Source organism: Pseudorasbora parva, chromosome 7 (assembly GCF_024679245.1).
Source record: "Pseudorasbora parva isolate DD20220531a chromosome 7, ASM2467924v1, whole genome shotgun sequence".
NCBI classification, from domain to species: domain Eukaryota; kingdom Metazoa; phylum Chordata; class Actinopteri; order Cypriniformes; family Gobionidae; genus Pseudorasbora; species Pseudorasbora parva.
Genome location: NC_090178.1, coordinates 37,437,144 through 37,456,495, shown reverse-complemented (window position 1 = coordinate 37,456,495; position 19,352 = coordinate 37,437,144). Strand labels below are relative to the sequence as shown.

At 37.6% G+C, this 19,352-nt stretch overlaps 1 protein-coding gene across 2 annotated transcripts in view; it reads right to left on the bottom strand.

Moving 5' to 3' along the window:
• dnah5 (dynein, axonemal, heavy chain 5) overlaps positions 1 to 19,352 on the bottom strand; it is a 192,315-nt gene that overhangs the window by 27,272 nt on the left and 145,691 nt on the right. For both annotated transcript variants that reach the window (XM_067449223.1, XM_067449224.1), the window contains 9 exons: positions 17,497 to 17,740; positions 16,515 to 16,629; positions 15,602 to 15,792; positions 5,940 to 6,061; positions 3,959 to 4,108; positions 2,689 to 2,934; positions 1,380 to 1,599; positions 865 to 1,070; positions 278 to 481 (listed from right to left, as the gene is read on the bottom strand). In XM_067449223.1, coding sequence (XP_067305324.1) covers positions 278 to 481; positions 865 to 1,070; positions 1,380 to 1,599; positions 2,689 to 2,934; positions 3,959 to 4,108; positions 5,940 to 6,061; positions 15,602 to 15,792; positions 16,515 to 16,629; positions 17,497 to 17,740 — 1,698 coding nt within the window. The remainder of the gene's footprint in view (positions 1 to 277; positions 482 to 864; positions 1,071 to 1,379; positions 1,600 to 2,688; positions 2,935 to 3,958; positions 4,109 to 5,939; positions 6,062 to 15,601; positions 15,793 to 16,514; positions 16,630 to 17,496; positions 17,741 to 19,352) is intronic.

Genomic DNA, 19,352 nt, shown 5'->3' with positions numbered 1-19,352 from the left:
CATCATTTTAGTATTTTAATGTTGTTGTATATGTAGTATTGGTACTCAGTATTGGCTGATTTTGTTGTAAATGTTAAATATATTAAAAGCCACTCTGATGTGAATGTTGACCAGGTAACAGCCCACAGTGTCGTAATACACCACCATTGTGTATCCACCAACACACCTCACCTCAATTTCTGACCTCCATCTAAAGTGACAAAACCTGTAGAACAAATAATAGCTTCTGACTCCAAAGAGACAGACATAGCATTTTCATTTGAATCTTCCATCTCACCTGAACATATTGGAGATACTGATCCACACTATTGCATCTGGGAATGCAGTAGCCCTTGTAGAAGTAGAAATCAGGGTTGAACATGTTCTCATTGAACCACACCTTTGCAAATGTGTTCAAGAGGCGCTTGTCAAAGTCATCAGTCACCCTACCACCATACTGGATCTCACCGATCATGTATCGTACGGTGTTCCAGGACACACCCTGTAAAAATACTTATTCAAATTAAAATGCCAGGTGCTGAGTCTATTTAGCAACATTTTGCATAGACCCTTGACAAAGATGACATCATAGGCATACACTTTATGTAAAAGGACCTTCTCGCAGAGGTGGGAAAGGTTATGTTCATGTCATATTTCAACAATAACGCACAGAAAAAACATTTAACAACAATTCATATAATTCAAAATGACTCCCACGTCAAAGGTTACTTTAAGTCTATGCAAAGTTTAGGCGTACAATTATAGAACCGATTAGTCAAAATAAACGTAAAAAAAACTGAAATGAGCTTATGGTATATTTGGTTGATTTAATTTAACAAATTAATATGATCGAGTAACAGAGGTGCTCCATAATGGAACTCTCACCTTCTTGATGTCCATATCATCCAGGTGATTCTGAACAAACTGTATGGTTGCATTGAAATCTGCCTGGTTGAACTCATATGGGATGTTCCAACCCAAAGGTCCATATTTTCGCCTCTCTTGGACAGTGGAATGGAGGAATGCCACCCCGTACAACATGGGCCTCCATTGGACCATGTTACTCACATCTAAAAGATCCTGACTGATTCCTGGAAGATATTATTAGGCATTACCAATTTATAAGACTTTCGTTATTAATATCACAAAGTAAGTCTTTTTTTTCATGATCTTGGAATAACGAGGTTCCTCTTTAAATAATCATCTAGTCCAGATTTCTATAGTTCCATTAAGGATTCAAATCCATTAGTAGCCTCAAGTGATGGCACAGTCTTTCATCTCAAATAGGCAGGATATTAAAAAAACAGACTTTAAGACAGCCTGAAGTTGACATGGAGTGAAGTCCATATTGAAAATGGACAGCCGACTAAAGACTAAATATCCGGAGAGGTCAGGCTCACCTCCATAAGTCCTTTTAAGTCCGGCTTTCAGTCCCTGTGGAGGTTCATTGGTGAATTTGATTGACATCTGCAGGAGAGTGATAGGAAAGTGTCTGTGGACCTCAGTGGTCATCCACAGTCTGAAGGTATCATGAACGCTGTCTGTCTCAGTGATTGTATCCATGAGTTCGTCCATAAAATCCAGACCCAAGTGACAGTTTTGAAGTAAAGCCCAGCCCCCCTAATTGAAAAAAAGGATATGATTTGGTTTTAGAGAAAGTATTCAGGTTTGTAGACTTCATTGAGCACAAATACAGAGAAATAAGAAGGCCATTAAATAGAACTGCAAAAAAATTATAAAAAATCAGGCATACCAAACTCTCCCCTGTCTGCCATTAGTTATAGACAAATATGTGACCCCATAATCATGATGTTGGCTGAGCTATTGTGATTTATTTAGCTGTGTCAGAATAACAGAAGCCATAGCGTTCACACTTTTGGGGGAAATCAACCCATGACTGGCTCACTTGCCTATTATTAAAGGGTTAGTTCACCCAAAAATGAAAATAATTTCAGTAATTACTCACCCTCATGTCGTTGGACACCCGTAACACCTTTGTTCATCTTCGGAACACAAACAAAGGTATTTATGTTGAAAGCTGATGGCTGAGAAAGGCTTCAGGTAGGCCTCCATTGGCATTCTGTACATTCCCACTCACAAGACCCATAAAGGCACTAAAAACGTTGATACAAAGTCCATCTCACTACAGTGGCTGTACAATAATTTTACGACGCGACGAGAATAGTTTTTGTGCAGAAAAAAAAATCTAAATAATGACTTTATCTGCCAAGTTATTGTCTTCCGTGTAGGTCTTGGACGTGAACTTATGCGATAGCGGCGCTCCTCCTTGCTTCTGGGTCATGTATACGAATGGCGGATCTGCATCATATCCTCACACATGCGTCGATTTCACGTCAATAACTTGGTGGATAAAGTCGTTATTTTGATTTTCGTGCGCACAATAACTATTTTCATCGCATTGTAAAATTATTGTATTTCCAATATAGTCAGATGGACTTTGTATCTATGTTTTCAGTGCCTTTTATGGGTCTTGTGAGTGGGAATGTACTGAATACCAATGGAGACCTATCTAAAGCCTTTATCAGCCATCAGCTTTCCACAAAAATATCTTTGTGTTGTGGTCTTACGGGTGTCCAACGACATGAGGGTGAGTAATTAATTAAATAATTTTCATTTTTGGGTGAACTAACCCTTTAAGCTGGGATAGAAGCAAGTATTTTAATTAAAAATGGTTGAATTTGAACATACATTAGCCATGGAGTGCTGCAGAAGTTTGCGTGCATGAACTTCCTGCCCCTGACCCATTGAGACGTAACGAGTCTCAATTCGCTGTCGTTTCCCCAAGGCGATGATCGAGTCTGTTGGGTCTGAACCCATGGACAGGAAGCAGATGAGAGGAGTGCGTGGGTCAGACTCCTCCCAGGTCTTCTCCAGGTCCAGAATCACTCCCTCAGCATATCTCTCCCCCATTGAGTGCATGATGTACTTTCGTGCCTTTGAATTACACAAAGGGAAACAAGTAATTAAAAATCAAGTCACATTAATTAATATAGCGGTTTAAACAATAAACTGATTGTTTCAAAGCAGCTTCACAGAAATAAACAGGAAAATAAAAGCGTTCAAAAATGTATTAATTATGAAATGACTTCAATCTCAGCTGTAAGGTACGGAAGCTTGTATAAATGCTAATAAAATATTTTGAAAGATAAGTGCGCCTTTTCTTCTTTAAAATTTTGAGATAAAAACTTGCACTTGCGAGTTGTAAAGTCAGAATTACATGATATAAAGTCAGATTTTTTTTCTTGCAATTCTGACTACTACTCACAATTCTGACTTTATATCATGAAATTCTGACTTTATAACTCCCAGTTGCGACTTTATATCATGCAATTCTGAGGGAAAAAAGTCATAATTGTGAGATGTAAATTCGCACTTGCATGAAAAATTTAAAAATTGTTAGATAAATATAATTTGCGATTACCTTTCTTAATGTTTATTCAGTGGGGGAAACAAGCTAGTAAAGCAGCTCTACTGAAGACAATTATCAGTTATCTAATAATATCAGTGCAGTCAAAATTTCTAAATATAAAATTAAATAAAACAAATAAAATACAAATATTTTAAGCCCCAACTGAGCAAACCAAAGGAACCAATACTCCATCCTCTGACTGACTGTAGTAGAGAAAACCAGACTCAGTCAGGGGGCCAGTTATTTATAGCAAATAGACATGCTGTAATCAAAATTCTTCTGTTCTGCAATTACTCTTTTGTAACAGTAATGAGATTGTGATGAGCGAAGAATGTATTTTGTGACTGTAATGAGACTAAGATAGTAATGAGTGCATTAATTATTATGACATTTACAAAAGCCACAAAATAGACTACAATTTCTGGATGCAAAAATAATTTGTTTTGGTTTTGAGATAAAATATGCAATGTGAGGATTTTCAAAAAACAAAAACAAAACAAACAAATGGCTTGACTGGATACAATGGCTTCAAAATGAATTCATTCATACCTGAGCAATGGTTCTATCTGGACACCAGGATCGAATAAGGAGAAGTCGTCTGAAACAGTCCAGAGCCTGGTCATATGAATTTGGGATTGGTTCTTCCTCTGGTGCCTCTCGATCAAACCAGCTTTTCCACTGTTTCTCATGACGCCCAATCTGTTAATATATGTACACAAAAGTAAGTGAATCTGGTATTTATTTGGACAGTTGACATTAAATCATTTTGGTAGATGCTCTACGGGGGCTACAGTCAATCTAAAAATATTTTAAACAGCAGTATGATTATTTGTAGTTATAAAAGAACCAAATAATGGACAAAAAGTTTAGATAAAAAGAACCAAATAAATATGTTATGAATTTATATTATGTAATGATCCATATACAGTATTATATGTAAATGAATAGTTGAACATTTAATTATAAATTAGCTTATGATTTTTTGTGTATAATCTGAATTATTTTCTTCTGTGAATGCAAAAAAATATAAAAGAATGATGGTAACAAAAAAACAAAACAAAAAAAGACACTAAGCCATTTCTAAAAATATCTTCTCTTGTGTTCCACAGAAGAAAGAAAGTCATAAAGGTTTGAAACAACAAGAGCATGAGATAGTAATCACAATATTTTTTTTCACATTTAATATATATTATATAGCATCTCAAATTAAGTTGTTTGGAATTAAGTTATTCGTCAAATAAAAAACATCTAAATGTTTGGTCGTATCAAAACAGCGCAAAAGCCTCTTTTGCCGTTAAGAAACTACTGTCAGAATTTTTCACATGCAGTGAAAAGTTTGTGCTGAAAGGCGTGGGCAGTTATTTTCTACAGCTGTCAAATCAAATCACCCTTATTTATATAACCCTTTTTACAAGTCCAATTGTTTCAAAGCAGCTTTACAGTGTTAACAGGAAGATAATGCAACAGAATTTGATTCGGCTGTACAGTAGCTCTGGAGAAAACGGCGATGTTATCCAGCTCATTTCAATTATCATATAGTGTTAATGCAGGCAGATTGGTAATATAGTTGAAATGTAGGTGTCCCCAACTAAGCAAGCCAAAAGCCAAAGGCAAACGGTAGCAAGGAACCAAAACTACTTCAGGGCCAGAATGGAGAAAAAAACTTTGGGAGAAACTAGGCTCAGTCGGGGTGCCAGTTCTCCTCTTGTGTATGTGCATAGGAGTTTCCCTTTCAGACGCAAAATTTTAATTAATCAAGCAACTGGATTTATGCTAGTTAATATACTGGTATTTGTACCATTATTTACCCCCGGAAAAAAACACTGGTCTTAAACCAGTCGCTTTGCATTGGTCTTGGTAGATTGCATTGGTCATTATATAAATAATCAGGCTGAGTACCTGTTCATTTTGCACTATGCAGAACTTTTCACTCCCATTAGTGCTTTTTTGGGATTGTGTTCTAATGTGCAATTTTTTTATTATTTTTTTCTTGTTTAGTAAATTTGTCTCAAAGACAATGGTGGATGGTGACACTGGGAAACTGTGGTTTTCTGATGTGTAATAACATTCTATAATGAAATCTTGTGTGTGGATTATCAGTATTTCTGTAGTTGTAGTGTTCTGTGAAATGGTTAATTAAACAAAGGGCCTTTAATCTGGTTTCTTTCAGCCACATGTAATTGATTTAGAGTTTTCCAAAGTGAGCTCATTTCACACTGCATTGAGCATGAGGTTCCCCTAGGCAGTCATGGCCTGCCAATCATCCATCAGTGTGAGTGGTCGTGAATGTATGTGTGCCTGTGTGTGTGTAGACTAGATGAATCAAATATTGACATGTTTACTGCAAAGAGGGAGCAGTGAGAAGGATTTAATGAGGAAGGGGAGCTCAAAGCGACAGATTGTGTGTGTGTGTGTGTGTGTGTGTGTGTGTGTGTGTGTGTGTGTGTGTGTGTGTGTGTGTGTGTGTTCCATGACTGGATGTGTCTGATCCTTTAAGAGACCATGTGTGTATAAGTATCTGACCACACACCTGATCTAGAATGTCAGAGAACTGCCACAGTTTGCTCAGCTCCACAAGGTTGAGCCATGTTATGTCCAGGATCCACTTTGCAGCTTTGGGTGGACAGGCCTTCAGGTCCAGGGAAGCACCTCCTGTATGACATCAAGAAAAAAGACCACATGAAGTGCTGCCTTGTTCTTATTACGCAAAAAGAATCCTACATTTTGCTCCAGAGTGAAGGAGATTTGATAATTTCTTAGTAATGTTTTTGTCTTATTAGCTTTCATTTTTCTGAAGATCTTATATTGCATGTTGATGAGCATGTTTAGAAGAGAATACTAGCTTAACTACTGCTCAGATTAAGCTGTATACTACTCATTACTATTATTTTTTAAAGTAGTAGATGAAACAGAAAGGTTGTACATGTTAATATGAACTAACAATAAACAATGCATATGATGTAATTACTAATATTAAACATTAGACATTAAATATCTACTTTAATGTCATCCCATTCTTAATGTGGTAGAGTTTAATATGGAGCTGCCCCACCATTTGCAGATATAACAACTTCAGCACTTCTGGGAAGACTTTCCACAAGGTTTTTTAATGTGTTCATAGGGATTTTTGACCATTCTTCTAGAAGCGCATTTGTGAGGTCAGACACTTATGTTGGATGAGAAGGCCTGGCTCGATGTCTCCTCTCTAATTCATCCCAAAGGTGTTCTATCGGGTTGAGGTCAGGTTTGAATTTACTGATCTCCCATTCTTTCACAGACGCTTTTAGAAGTAGTCTGCATGCCTAGGTGCTTGGTTTTATACACCTGTGGCCATGGAAGTGATTGGAACACCTGAATTCATTGATTTGGATGGGTGTCCAAAGACTTTTGGCAATATATGACGACTGTCCTGGCAGTAGATTGTGTAAAATTCTGTGTATAAATAAATATAATTTATAGTACATGAGGTAGACAAAAATATTTGTAATTTTTGAGTAAATAGTAAAATGGTAAAAAGGTAAATAGTAAAAAGGGTGAGTAAATAGTAAAATGATGATGTAACATCAGAATGATCGGAAATGCATCAGAAGAAGGGAGACAGATGGCATCACAAAGCATTTACATTAACATGGCCATGTAATACTGTAAACAGATTACCAGATGACTGGCTGATTGATTGTTCCTGATTGATTGCTCCTGTCTGGCTGCTGCTTGCTGCCTGCCTCAGCATTTGTAGCTTAAAATAGCTGTGTTTGAATTTCTATTTGATATATTTTCTTTGTTATCTACACTGCTAAATATAACTTACTCATCACCATATATTGTTAAATATAGCCTATCGAGTTAAATTTGACATCGCTAGCTTTTAATCTAAATCACTGCTACGTGTCAGTTTTTCACCAGCCTGGTAGCTTTCCATCCCGGCACCTGGGTCTCCTGGTTTGTGAATTCATTAGACAACTGGGGTGAGTTAGATTATTAAATAGACCCTATCAAAAAACTGTGGTAAGTTTTGGATTCATCAACAAAAACGGTAAGCCATGTCTTCTTCTCCTGTCATTGTCACTTGCAGTACATTCTACATGTTTAACAAATCTATCTCTGTTGGCGAACAGGGCTTCACATGTGATAAATGTAAGGAAATAGTCAGGCTACTTTAGATCTAATAATGTCACATGGAATAAACGTTGATTCCATTGAAATTCTGCAGTAGAGCGATGATATCTCAGATCATTACCTAGTATCATGTATAATTAATTTAATTTAATTTAATTTAGCTAAGGCTGCTATAGGAGGAGAAGAATTGGCTAAACTTGTTAAATCATCAAAATCAACAACATGTATGCTTCACCCTATTAAAGACTAGGCTAAAAGAGTTGTTTCCAGAGGTCATAGATCCTCTGCTTAATATTATTCATTCATCCTTGACATTAGGATATGTACCGAAAACTTTTAAGTTGGCTATAATTAAACCACTTATTAAAAAATGTGTTATAAAAATATTAATTGATGTCACACCGATCAGAAGTTCAGTATGGAGTACCGCAAGGATCAGTGTTGCTTTTCACCCTTATGCTACCACTGGGAGATATCATTAGGAAGCATGGCGTTAGTTTTCATTGTTATGCTGATGATACTCAGCTCTATATTTCTTCACGCCCTGACGAAACTTACCAATTCACAAGATTAATGGAATGCATAGCTGATGTAAAAAATTGGATGAATAGTAATTCCCTGCAACTTAATTCAGATAAAACAGAATTTTTAATTATTGGACAGAAAAGCTCCACAAGTAGTAACCTAGAATATTGTCTAACACTTGATGACTGCTCTGTCAAGCCCTCGTCGTCAGTGAGGAACCTGGGTGTGCTCTTTGATACCTATCTTTCATTTGAAAGCCACAAATTCTAACATCTGTAAAACTGCATTCTACCATCTTAAAAATATATCTAAACTATGGTACATGCTTACAATGCAAAATGCTGGACAGTTAGTACATGCGTTAATGAGCTCAAGGCTAGATTACTGTACTCTACTGGGTGGTTGCCCTGCTCGCTTAATAAACAAACTCCAACTAGTCCAAAACGCAGCAGCTCGAGTTCTTACTAGAACCAGGAAGTACATATCAGCCCAGTTCTGTCAACACTGCACTGGCTCCCTATTAAACATTGCATACATTTTAAAATCCTGCTTATTACTTACAAAGCACTAAACGGTTTAGCTCCCCAGTACTTAAGCAAGCTCTTAACACATTATACTCCATCACGTCTACTGCAGTCTTAAAACTCTGGCCAGTTGATAATACCTTGAATATCTAAATCAACTGCAGGCGGTCGATCCTTTTCCTATTTAGCACCTAAACTCTGCAACAGTCTTCCTAGCATTGTTCGGGAAGCAGACACACTCTGTCAGTTTAAATCTAGACTAAAAACACATCTCTTTACTATGGCATACCCATAGAACATTTTTAAATATCATTATTCAAATCAATTGACTGATTGTTAGGCTGCATTAACTAGGTCAGCCGGAACCAGGAACACTTTCTATAACACCTGATGTACTTGTTACATCATAAAAAGAGTAGGGCTGTCCTCGACTAAGGATTTAGACAATCAAATCAGAATTGTCGAATCTCTCTATGGTCGATTGATAGTCGAATCATCTGTGTGTGTGAATGGGTTGGGAGGGGCACGACACTGTCAGCAGAAGGGTAAAACTATTTTTATTTTCCTTTACACACTGCACACAGATACAACTTTTAATAAAGCGACCAAAACTGCCTGCCAACTGACAGACAAACTGACAATGGCTTTCTTATTTAGGTTTAAATAGCCTAAAAGGTAATGTGGTGGATAAACATTCATAAACCGTTTTCTCATAACATGTTAAAGCCGCGATCGAAATACAGAACATCACACAAATATATAAGAACATTTTGATAAATAAACCTAAAAAAATACCTGACTAAAGAGGAAAAGAACACTAGTGGTGCGTTTACATGCACGTTCTGAACCGATTGTGCCTAAAGCGGATGAAGACGCACGCGAAGCTCAGCCCCGCGCACCTCAGAATCTCACTCACACCGCCACCTTAGCCACGCAAGCTCAATTTTGAATTGACTGACAGATTAGCTGCACGAAAGCGCTTTGTGGTGCAGCAGGATTTTAAACAACTTCCTGAGTGGCTGCGGACAGGCGCTGAATGCTGCCGCCGGTGTGTGTACACTCATTGAACGGGTTCTGGTTGGGAACACTATAGATGAGATTCATCTGGATATAAGGTAAAAAATAAATTAAAAAACTAGGGCCGGGACTTTAACGCGTTAATTAAGATTAATTAATTACGGGACTTTAGCGCGTTCATTAAGATTAATTACGCAAAAAATAAATAACATAATTTTAACCACACTTATTTTTGCATCACGGAACGTTTTTCAATGAATGCGTTTTTCAGAGAAGCTGATGAGACCGCTTTGCTTGGCCCCGTGGATGGGAAATTTTGTTTTATTAAACAAAAGGATGGAAGCGTCGACAAGAGCATGGTTGTGTGCAAGCTATACAACAAGGAATTTGCGTATCACTGCAGCACATCGAGCCTCAAATATCACAAATACACTATTGCTACACTTAATGACAAACATTGCACTGGTCTGCTGGACTGAAATAAATAGACAATATTTGTTGATTAAGCTTATGTATTCAGTCATTATTCAATGGTATACTAAAATCCATGTGAAAAATTACTTCTCTCTGTTCTCAGGTCAAATATTTATATGCAATTAAAATGCGATTAATTTCGATATAATTAATTACAAAGCCTCTAATTAATTCGATTATTTTTTTAATCCAGTCCCGGCCCTAAAAAAAAACATAAATACTGTTCGATTTCTCACAAATCCGATCGGTTTGTGTCTTAAGAGATCAATGTGTTTTTTTTTTACTATCATAGAGTTGTTACCCATTCACATGCATTATGACTAAGTCTGCAATGGTTGGAATTTAAAAAAATGTTTATTTGTGTTCTACTGAAGAAACAAAGACACCTACATTTTGGATGCACTGAGATAAACATCACATTTCATTTTTGGGTGAACTATCCCTTTAAGGCTCTGGCTGGGCCATTCAAGAACAGTCACAGTTGTTGTGAAGCCACTTCTTCGTTACTTTAGCTGTGTTCTTAGGAGTCTTAGAATCTTAGGAACCAGATAATCTTATTTCTCACCATCTTGGAGTCCTTCAGGTGTTTTTTTTTTTTTTTTTTTTTTTAGCAAACTCCATGCAGACCTTCATTTGTCTTGCACTGATGAGAGGCTTCCATTGGGTCAACTCTGCCATATAGCCCCAACTGGTGGAGGGCTGCAGTGATGGTTGACTTTCTACAACTTTCCCCCATCTCCCGACTGCACCTCTGGAGCTTCTTCTTTACCTCTCTCACCAAAGCTCTTCTCCCCCTATAGCTCAGTTTGCCCAGACGGCCAGCTCTAGGAAGGGTTCCGGTCATCCCAAATGTCTTACATTAAAGGTTTATGGAGGCCACTGTGCTCTTAGGAACCTTAAGTGCAGCAGAAATGTTTTTGTAACCTTGGCCAGATCTGTGCCTTGCCACAATTCTGTCTCTGAGCTCTTCAGGCAAATCCTTTGACCTCATGATTCTTATTTGCTCTGACATGCACTCTGAGCTGTAAGGTCTTATATAGACAGGTGTGTGGCTTTTCTAATCAAGTCCAATCAGTATAATCAAACACAGTTGGACTCAAATGAAGGTGAAGAACCATCTCAAGGATGATCAGAAGAAGTGTTGAAGTGAAGAAGTGTTTCTTTTTCTGTCAATATGAGGTGCTGTGTGTAAATTAATGAGAAAAAAATAACTTAAATGATTTTAGCAAATGGCTGCAATATAACAAAGAGAGAAAAATGTAAAGGGGTCTGAATACTTTCCGTACTCACTGTATATTGGTGACACTCTAATCAGCTTATTAACTCAAAACACCTGCAAACTCGAACACCTGCAGCTTAAAAACCACAGCTTAACTCAAAACACCTGCAAAGGCCTTTAAATGTTATCTCAGTCTAGTTCTTTAGGCTACACAATCATGGGGAAGACTGCTGACTTGACAGTTGTCCAAAAGATGACCATTGATGACCATTGGCACCTTGCACAAGGGGGGCAAGTCACAAAATGTCATTGCAAAAGAGGCTGGCTGTTCACAGAGCTCTGTGTCCAAGCACATTAATAAAGAGGCAAAGGGAAGGAAAAGATATGGTAGAAAAAAGTGTGCAAGCAATAGGGATAACCACACCCTGGAGAGGATTGTGAAACAAAATCCATTCAAAAATGTGGGGGGGATTAACAAAGAGTGGACTGCAGCTGGAGTCAGTGCTTCCAGAACCACTATGCACAGATGTATGCAAGACATGGGTTTCAGCTGTCGCATTACTTCTGCCAATCCACTCTTGAACAATAAACAGTGTATAGAAGTGTCTCGTCTGGGCTAAAGACAAAAAGTACTGTTGAGTGGTCCAAAGTTATGTTCTCTGATGAAAGTAAATTTTGCATTTCCTTTGGAAATCAGGGTCCCAGAGTCAGGAGGAAGAGAGGATAGAAAATCAATCCACATTGCTTGAGGTCCAGTGTAAAGTTTCCACAGTCAGTGATGGTTTGGGGTGCCATGTCATCTGCTGGTGTTGGTCCACTGTGTTTTCTGAGGTCCAAAGTCAATGCAGCTGTATACCAGGGAGTTTTAGAGCACTTCATGCTTCCTGCTGCTGACCAACTTTATGGATGCATATTTCCTAATAATTATTTATTTTTCCAGCAGGGGTTGGCACCTGCACACAGTGCCAAAGCAACCAGCACCTGGTTTAAGGACCATGGTATCCCTGTTCTTAATTGACCAGCAATATCGTTTGACCTTAACCCCATAACAAATCTATTGTGAAGAGGAAGATGCGTTATGCCAGACCCAACAATGCAGAAGAGCTGAAGGCCACTATTAGAGCAACCTGGGCTCTCATAACACCTGAGCACTGCCACAGACTGATCGACTCCATGCCATGCCGCATTGCTGCAGTAATTCAGGCAAAAGGAGCCCCAACTAAGTATTGAGTGATGTACATGCTCATAATTTTCATGTTCATACCTTTCAGTTGGTCAAAATTTCAAAAAATCCTTTCTTTGTATTTGTCTTAAGTGATATTCTAATTTTCTAAGATACTGAATTTGGGATTTTCCTTAGTTGTCATCATTATAATCATCAAAATTAAAATAAATATACATTTGACATATCAGTCTGGGTGTAATAAATGAACATAATATACAAGCTTCACTTTTTGAATGGAATTAGTAAAATAAATTCCCTTTTTGATGATATTCTAATTATATGACCAGCACCTATATATTGTGTCAGATAAATGTGGAGAAATTACATTAAAGTTTAGATAAATGGTGCTAAAACATGTTACAGATGTTAAAGCAAGAAGTGTTCTCTTGTCTATTTTTGTTGTTGTTATACTGGCCATTATTGAGTTTTGGGTTGCCTTGTTTTGAGAATCTATTTTTATAATGAATACAAACCTTTGTTATGTCATTGGAATACTATCTAAGGTAAAACAAAAAAAGGAATCTCTCCTGCTTTGCAAATGAAATATCTTGTTATGATCTTGAGAAAAGCTCATGTCTTATAGGGAAAAAGCAAGATAAACTACAGCAGCAAAGAGAGAAAAAAGTGGCTCTCACAAGAGTGCATTAAAAAGCAGAATGGTATTAACTGGCTCGACGTGCACTGCCAGCACAGGGAATCAAATCGACCTTCTGCGTAATGGGCCACTTCTCTGACCGCAAGGCTACCTGATCTCTCAGTGATTAAATTTCGGATTTGATGCTTTTACGAAGCAAAACCACATGAACCAGCATGATAATCACATAGTAGTTCATCGATCTACAGACTTGCCAAGGACTCCTCATGAACAACATGTACAAATCACAAATTGCAAAGGGCCATTAAATATAATATTTGGAAAGAAAGAAAGAAAGAAAGAAAGAAAGAAAGAAAGAAAGAAAGAAAGAAAGAAAGAAAGAAAGAAAGAAAGAAAGAAAGAAAGAAAGAAAGAAAGAATTGGTTAATTTGGTTAATGCAAACTCCAGTGGAGTCTGTGGAGTGGAGTGTAACAAGTACTTTGCAGATACACTATATTGCCAAAAGTAATGGGACACCCCTCCAAATCATTGAATTCAGGTGTTCCAGTCACTTCCATGGCCAAAGGTGTATACAATCAGGCATCTAGGCATGTAGACTACTTCTACAAAAATTTGTAAAAAAAAAAAAGAATGGGTCGCTCTAAGGAGCTCAGTGAATTCAAGCATGGGACCGTGATAGATTGCCATCAATGCAAGTCCATTTGTGAAACTTCCTCATTACTATATATTCCACAGTCAGCTGTTAGTAGTATTATAACAAAGTGGAAGCAATTGGGAACAACAGCAACTATGCCACAAAGTGGTAGGCCATGTAAAAATCACAGATTGGGGTCAGCACATGCTGAGGCGCACAGTGCGCAGAAGTCGCCAAATTTCTTCAGTCAGATTAGCTCAAGAACAGTGTAGAGAGCTTCATGGAATGGGTTTCCATGGCCGATCAGCTACATCCAAGCCTTACATCACAAAGAGCAAAACATTGGATGCAGTGATGTAAACACTTAATGCTTCAGCATACATTTTGGACAATTTCATGCTCTACATTGGTGGGAAACATTTTGGATGGACCCTTCCTGTTCCAACATCACAGTGCAGCAGAGCACAAAGCAAGCTCCATAAAGGCATGGATGAGAGAGTTTGGTGTGGAGGAACTTGACTGGTCTTGCACAGAGTCCTGACCTCAACCTGATAAAACACCTTTGGGATGAATTAGAGCAGATACTGCGAACCAGACCTTCTCGTCCAACATCTGACCTCGCAAATGCGCTTCTAGAAGAATGGTCAAAAAATAACATAAACGCACTCTAAATCCTCGTGGAAAGCATCAGAAGTTGTTATAGCTGCAAAGGGTGGGACAGCTCCATATTAAACCCTATGGATTAAGAATGGGATGTTTTTAAAGTTCATGTGCATGTAAAGGCAGGTGTCCCAAAACTTTTGGCAATAGTGTATAGACATGTCCATTTACTATTATTCATCTTATTATATGTCTTTCATTTCTGCACATTTGCCAGATTTGCATGGTTACAGAAGTTTTGTACAGGAGTTACAAAATATCAAATTTTGTATTATGTGATTCTCACCTTAGTCTCATTTTAATGTGTAATGTTTGAGTCTTGTGGCTATACTTTTGAAACTCGGTGCATGTCATATTGTATTGAACCTGGAAAATTCCTTCAAAAGAATGTGGCTATGTTAATGTACAGTATGTCTCAATTCATGCATGTATGCAACACAATGTTCTGCATTAGCCTTCCATAATACATACTGGCAGTCAACCTCACAGCATGTCACAAGGCATCTCTGTGCTTCATTCATAGCACACTAATAGCTGTAGAAGCCTGAAGGGGGTCGCACACCGGACGCGCACATTTGACAGAATAGCTGCACGATGAGTGCATCTTGTAGCACAGGGTGAAAATAAGTATGTAGTATTGAAGATTTGAGGGAAATATAATATAAATTTAATATAAAACCTTGAAATGGCGCTCTGTGGCGCGGCAGGATTTTGAACAAATTCCTGAGTCACCGTGGATAGGCGCCGAATGCCGCCACCGGTGTGCGTACACTCATTGAAAACAATGTGTTTGAATTTTAAAGATGTGGCACAGCGCAGCACTGAGCTTTGCGCCCAGTGTGCGACCCCCTTGACTCTGATGTGTTCCTGCTGTTCAGTTCTGCCTAAACCAGCTGGTCCAGCAGACTGCCTTAAAACCCTTTTGTACCTATTAATAATGGATATATAATAATAAAGAAAAAGTGTCTGAACTTGTTATATATGTAAGATGTAAAGTAAGATTTAGCAGAAATTCACAAAGACTTGTACATAGGCTTTGATCAAGAATGTTAGTAGACAAACTGATTAGTCTGTCATTGGAGAACCTAGAAAATAAAGAAACTAAAAAGGAGGAGAAAGATTTTGACCAGGACAGAAAAACAGAGAAGAAAAATAAGAGATTGAGAGAGACTGACTCATGGGAGTCAGGTTGGTTTTCTGACCTTTAATAAGGGTCAGGAACTCCTCGTGTTTGACCCTGTTGCTCTGCATATCGATCTTGAGAGTGAGCAGCAGCGTAAACAGGAACTTGTGTTCTTCATACAAACCCCGAGCTGCATACTTGTGCACCTCGAAGGTCATGTACTCGATGATGTTGGCGATCCGCTTGCTTGTAATTGGACTCTTTGAAGACCTGTTCCCCAAGAGAAAGACACAAGGTTGCAACTTATGCTTACTCACTACACTCTCAAGTCAACACTATTATCAACAGGCATTATTTTACAACATCAATATCATGAAAATTTACATTTTAACATCACCCAACCAATATTACTAGCCCATATGAATCTCATATACACTGTAAACAATTATTTAGAAAAAAAGTTACCTGGTTGCCTTAAAATTTTGAGTTTATTGAAATTAAAATTTTGAGTTAATACAATGAACATTTTTGGAGATTCGACAACCTTTATTAAAATATTATTAAAAGATTTTGTAAGCATATTAGGTAATTGTGTGTGTTTTATTTCTGATGACGCAGACGCAGATTTATCACATTTTTTATGTGGTTCAGATACAAAAATATTTTGAGTTTCTATTTACTGAACAAATTTCCTTCATTGTATCAACTCAAATTTTTAAGTTCAATAAACACAACATTTTAAGGCAACCAGGTTACTTACTTTTTTAAGTTAAACCAACAAAAACCAACAAAATTTTTTACAGTGTAGAGTCTCACTATTCAGATGCAACCTGTAACACATGGACAAAAACATTTGGATACCTTAAGCCTACTACATTATGAAAAGCCTACTACACTTTTCACGAAATGTTGGCTGGGTGATGAAGACCAAAAAGCATTTTGTCTTTGAAAAAAAAAATTAAATGAGGTATGAAATGATAAATGAGGTTTACTTTGCCAAGGACAAGTCGAACAAGCCCAGGAACTGGCGCAGGGAAGTCTGATACATCACGTTTACCATGCTCATCTCCGTGATCAGAAAGTACAAGATGCTTCCTCTTGTGGCAACTACACTCAGAAGAGAAGATGACACAAGGGTCAATATTTACATCTGGTATTAACAGCAGTGTCAGCTGCAACTATACATGACACCTTTGATATTGTTTTTTTAGGGAAGAGTGTCTGATTTTCTGTCACATTTCTGAAGGATAAATTTCAATGCACCTTGATAACAATTTCCGATCAACAGTATCCATTTTGACATTAAAACATATGTTTACATCGTAGTCACCATAATGATTAAAGGTGCCCTAGAATTAAACATTGAATTAACCTTGCCATAGTGAAATAATACGAGTTCAGTACATCACATACTATGAAACACCAATGGTGTCTCAAACACCATTGCCTCCTACTTCTTATGTAAATCTCGTGCAGTGAATCTCAACATAACGGCAACTGTGATGCAATTGCTGGGATCATTAATATGTACGTCCCCAACATTTGCATATATCAGAACATGTTCACTGCCCAGCCAAATCATCAGGTAAACATCAACATGATTTCTGCCAGAGTCCTATTTTCCACCGGCTGTGAGGTGAAGACCACATGTTCCAAGATACTGCGCTCCAACTTGGTGTTGAAACTACGCCTTTGTTTTGAAAAGGCACCCTCTAGTGGACGGAAAATTTGCATAGTGCACCTTTAATTACTTTGATTTAAAAAAAAAAAATCACTTCACAGCCCTTATTTTAATACTAGATGTCATCACACTCAAGTTACTTCTGAGAATTTTACAGATTGTGGTTATTCTGATAATTTACTGTTTACATTGTCATATTATTAGACTAACAATCTAGAGGAAGAGATTATTCAAATTTCTCTAAGCATCTTTGGAAAAAAAACTCAAAGGAAAGACAAGCTCTGAGTGCCCACCGGGTCTGTATTCCTCGCGGGCCGCATTGATCTGGATCTCAGTCTCTGCAGCGATCTGGAGTTTCTGTGTGACCTCCTCTGCCGTGCGTTTAGTGTTTCCCAGCACTATGATGAGGCTCTCGTCATCCACCAAGGAGCCCTGCGTGCTGGTCAGCCTAAAAAGTAGATTATCCTCCAGTTCCTTCATTTTACGTTTATTGGCCGTCACATCCTCTAGCAGGTCAGTCCGCTCCTTCTCCAGTTCCTGACAATCCAAACACATCACATAGTCATTTCTCACCACGCAAACAGCTTTAATGTCAAGTCACATTTATTAATTCGGTGCTTTATATAATAGAGGTTGTTTCAAAGCAGTTTCACAGTAATAAAATGGAAAATAACAATCAATAAAAAAAAAGACTTATGCAAAAGTCATCAATTATAACATAAGTTCAATTTAGCTACAAGCGGCTCTACAAAAGACAAGTATCATTATTCAGCTCAAGTCAGTTCAACGTTGACTCCAGTCAGTTCAAACTTTCTTTCTTTTTTTACCATACGAATTACAATTTTTCACAGACATTATTGTGAATAATAATTTAAACTGCCTGTTTTGTTTGTCACTTACAGTGCAAGCTTAATTACACATACACATTAAACAATGCATCCCATTAAATTACATGAAAGATTTTATTAAATTATAAAAATATTTACAAACAGAATTGTCTAAAATGTTATTTTTGGGATATGCAGCCCTGATCTATTTTAATTCTTGCTGATGTTTTTGGAATATAGCCAAACCAAACCAAATATCACTTTGTCAGTTGAGAATGAGAGGGCATGACTCAGTCGCAGAGTAAACAATATAGGCATATAGACATAGTAAAAATAAAACAAAAACAGCCCAGCAAAACAGTCCAGGGCAGACAAAGGCCAACAAAATGGGACATGGTACATGGAGGCAGGGCCAAGGGGGACACTGGTGAAAATAGGATCGCATGAACAGACAAACACCTATGCATACAATAACCACAACAAACAAGCATAAGACTGCAAGATGAGATTAAGTAGGGAAGGAAATAAAGAGGGTAGTGAAGAAAAGTAGGGGGAGAAATTGAATAAACATGTGCTGACACACACATAAGACAACACTGAAGAGCACATGGCAAACAAACTTTTATGCATGTGCTCAAACAACATGCAAAACTGACAGAATGAATGAAAGCATGGATGTCAGGACCTCAAAACTGAAACTGAACCAAGACTAGATCAAAGTGTCAGGATCCAGACACCTTGCCCCAAACACACCAAACATAACAAACCCTTGCACCCATTATAGTAATATATAGTAATATTTTTGTTTTGTTTTAAGCTACATTTATTTTAAGGTGTCCTTGTTACAGTATGATACATGGATAGTTCACCCAAAATGAAAATGATCCCATGTTTTACTCACCCTCGAGCCATCCTAGGTGTACAGTATATGACTTTCTTCTTTCAGACAAACAAAATTAGAATGATATAAAGCAATATCAATGCTCTTCCAAGGTGTATAATGGTATTAAATGGCAGTCCTGATTTTGAAGCCAAAAAAGCTCATCGATCCATTATAAAAGTAATACTGGGGGTTAAATCAACTGTATGTAAGAAATGTATTTCAAATAATAATAAAAGGGCCCTGATATGTCACTAGACATTAAGAAATCATGTTAATTTCAAATATTTATATCACTGACACAGTAGTCTGGCCAGGATATTGTCATTTAGAAGTTGTTGTTGCAGCCCTCAACTGATGTCAATGTTGACATGTTGTGTTTTGGCCTGAAGCTCCGCCCTCCACCTATCTACCAATCACGAAGTCAGTAGTGTTTCGACAT